The 3,580-nt window shown below is 38.9% G+C and overlaps 1 protein-coding gene across 4 annotated transcripts; it reads right to left on the bottom strand.

Moving 5' to 3' along the window:
- Nucleotides 1–422: 422 nt before the first annotated feature.
- On the bottom strand, nt 423–2,709 carry LOC136264258 (uncharacterized). 4 transcript variants are annotated; one of them, XM_066058969.1, is made up of 9 exons: nt 2,448–2,709; nt 2,186–2,393; nt 1,972–2,134; nt 1,745–1,849; nt 1,435–1,490; nt 1,346–1,374; nt 1,163–1,295; nt 635–699; nt 423–575 (listed from the first exon to the last, which is right to left on the bottom strand). In XM_066058969.1, exons 5-9 carry the CDS (start codon nt 1,462–1,464, stop codon nt 500–502), a joined length of 333 nt encoding a protein of 110 aa, XP_065915041.1. In that variant the 5' UTR covers nt 1,465–1,490; nt 1,745–1,849; nt 1,972–2,134; nt 2,186–2,393; nt 2,448–2,709; the 3' UTR covers nt 423–499. The 4 variants fall into 4 exon arrangements, with proteins under 4 accessions (XP_065915041.1, XP_065915040.1, XP_065915042.1 ...); XM_066058968.1 differs by having other exon boundaries at nt 2,186–2,709; XM_066058970.1 differs by having other exon boundaries at nt 1,163–1,255; nt 2,186–2,709.
- Between the last annotated feature and the right edge of the window lie 871 nt (nt 2,710–3,580).

The raw sequence follows: 3,580 nt of genomic DNA, 5'->3' as shown, positions 1-3,580 counted from the left end.
GGATGGCGTTTTAAGCAGAAATCTTTTAAATTCCATTTAGTACCACACCCCATGCGAGCGTTTATAAATCGTCAGTTGCAGCAGTTGTCTTATGGTTTGAAGAACAAAATCACTAGCGAAGCCGGGTGCTTTAGCATACTCTTCAATTCTCTATTTACATGTAATTTTTAATAGATTAACCACAAAGGCCGGTAAGGTGAATACAAAAGGTAACAAGCCTTTAGGGGTTACCACCTCTATGTAGTGTGTACCATGTAGCTTGTGTTGTGGCTTTCATTAAGTATTATGCACACACAAATGGTGCAACAAAATTTTGTAATGGATTGCTCGAATGTGGTTCGTGGTGTTGTGGCTCGAATGTGTTTCGTGGTTTGCCAGTGACCATGTATGAGTTGGGGTTGTTCCACACAACTTACACAATATTCAAATTTCATGATGGCCATGATAATTTCTTGCCATATGGTAAACATACAACAATGTGTAACAACGTTAATTAACATCACATCAAGACTTGACTAAAAATAGTTCCAACAATAGTGATGATTTCTTGTATGTCAGCATGACGATACTGAGACCTGTAAAAGAATAAGCAGGCACTGAAGTTAACCTTAAATTAAACACTCATGCAATTGACCTGGAACATCGGTCGCAACACCAAAAACACTTGTTTCGATATCTGATGACACAATCCAGCAGGCACTGAATTAAAAGAGAATGTACAAAAAATCAATATGCCGGGCTGTGTCAATAATAGCATGGATAATCAAAATAAACAAAAATTATATCCCAGGCTAAGTGAATGAATAACATAACTGTTGGGTAAGCATGTTAAACCAGAACATTAGGACATTAGTCAAACCAGAACATTAGGACATTAGTCAAACCAGAACATTAGTCAAACAAAAGTACGCTATCACAACTTGGTCATAATACAATGTTTGTACCACTGGACTTCACACTGGTTGCCCAAAAATTGTGCCATTCCGGGACAACAGCATAATATTATGAAACAAATAGTTACTACAACACAGAAGGCTTACTGTTGCACTGTCTACACTGATATACCATAATTTAAAAAACATAACAAGTGGGCATTAAATACAATACACTTAACATCTGGGTACTAGGAAAAAATCACTAACATCACAACATGTAAACTGACCTGGAAATTAACACCCTTGATGCCACTACAGTCTACACTGGATACTTGTTCGAACCCATCAACACTATGCCTGATACATCTGAGTAGACTGACCTGCAAATTCACATCACTAGTATACAGTGATAATTGATAACTACAAAAACAACAATTGCAATAATACAATTCTTCTGTACGTCAACTGACCTGAAATTCATGACACTCAATACCGAGACCTGTAAAAGAATGAGCAGGCACTGAAGTCAACCTTAAATTAAACACACATGCAAACTGACCTGGAACATCGGTCGCAACACCAAAGACATCTTCTGATGAAACAATCCAGCAGGCACTGAATTAAAAAAAAGAATGTGCAAAAAATCAATATGCCAGGCTGTACCAATAAAGGATGAATAATCAAAATGAACTAAAAAATATATATCACATATGCAGGTTAAGTGAGTAACATAACTGTAGGGTAAGCAAGTAAACCAGAACATTTGGTCATTAGTCAAACAAAGTACGCTATCACAAACTGGTCACTGATAATTGATAACTACAACAAGAACAATTGCAATAATACAATTCCTCTGAACGTTAACTGACCTGAAATTCATGACACCTGTATCTTTGTTCCTGCATGGTCTCAACTTACATACGTACCATGATCACATTCAACTGCTAGTGGATAAACCGGTATGACCAGATGGCCTGCAAAAACCAACAAGCAGGCGTTAAATACAATACACCTAAAGCCTGGAATATGAAAAATATTATATAAGCACTATTCCACACTGATATAATAATAAATTATAGGATGTTGTGGAACTTGCCTAAACATGTAAACTTGAACATGAGGACAACTGCATAATCTGGACACTTGGAATTGTCCAATACCTGATGAACCGCAAGTAGGTACTAATGACATTCACTTCAACATTTTATCCCAGCTGGGTGAATCTCTTGTAACTGAGTAAAAAGGTGTTTATTTTCCACCTGCAACCAAAGTTCTACATTTCCGTGGTTGGGTGTACATAAACGGCTGACCTGGAAAATCAGTATGCCATAGGGATATGGAAATGGTTCCTTTCCTTCTGTTGTGACATTACTTACAGCTGACTGGTAAATGATCATCGATGTCCCCATGGACCCCAACAATGAGTATACCAATAATTTCACAAGTTGGAATGAATTTCCTTTCAACATGTGGTGGAATGAATTTCCTTTCAACATCTGGTGGACAGGTCCAAAAACCCTGTCGCACAAACACGGTGAATCAGTGTGTGGCGATGTGACACGTTGCACAAACTTCACTCCTCGTTTCGTTAGCATCAAGACCGGCATATGTCATAGAGTCCCTCAGTATTCTTGACTCTTACTTTTTCAAGCGTTGCTCAAGCGATGTAGTTTCTCACGAGGGGCTCGAGTTTCTCAGTAAAGTCGAACCGATTAAAGTACGCCTCACCATCCAGTTACATTCTTAAAGCATTCAATTTAAAACCACGTATCACGAGTGTCCGCTTCAGGTAATTAGGGACTTTCCACGAGATTTCCCCTAAATAGATCACGTGTTAGTTGTCAATCTGGTGGTATACATGGTTCAACAATGCGCTAAGTGCACTTTATTATAGTATAAGCTGTCAATGAATAATCGTTTGTGCACTGCTAAACTAAGTTATTTTTGTGTGATAAGCATGCTTGAGGAAGGGTCTGGGGGACGAGACTAATGTTTTGACAGCAGTTGATGATGGCCAGGCAAAGAACTGCGAGAAGAACTACTATGATAGTATGATAGTAGGGAAAAATTCCCACCCCTATAGCTCTGCCTAGGGGCATTAACTAGCATTATCTACAGCTACTGTATGTTGCTGATATGTACATTCAGGCCAAGAATAAAGGTGAAAGTGGTAGTAAGGCTCAATCCTATTATTCTGCCTAACAGGCAAGGGAGTCTGAGACTGTGGGGGCATGCTCCCTCAGGAAAGTATAAGTACTACAACTATTTTGTTTTAATTGCTTCATCAAGTATAAAAATTTCAGTCAAAAGGTGATGATTGAGCTCTGGTCTTATGCACTGGTTGGAGTGGTTGTATCGATACTGCACTGTGACATCCTTGAGGGGTTAGTGCTGGCATTGTTCATGGCAATGCTATTTCATCTCCCCAAGTCTTGATGATTGAGTCCTCCATTCCTTTCTCTGCTGCTCCAATACTGAAGTTGTGACCACGGTGACGATCGAGGCTCTGGTCTTGCATCTATACTGTACTGCAACACCCTTGAGGGGTTAGTACCGGCATTGTCCATCGCAATACTGTTCCATCTCCCATATACAAGTCTTGATGGTTGAGTCCTCTATTCCTTTCTCTGCTGCTCTAATCCTGAAGTTGTGACCAAAATATTAAAAAATGGTTATAACATGATAAATGATTATGATGATAACAA

The sequence above is a fragment of the Dysidea avara genome, chromosome 8, assembly GCF_963678975.1.
Source record: "Dysidea avara chromosome 8, odDysAvar1.4, whole genome shotgun sequence".
Lineage (NCBI taxonomy): Eukaryota > Metazoa > Porifera > Demospongiae > Dictyoceratida > Dysideidae > Dysidea > Dysidea avara.
Note: the sequence above shows the minus strand (reverse complement) of the source record. Positions and strands in the feature narration are given on the sequence as shown.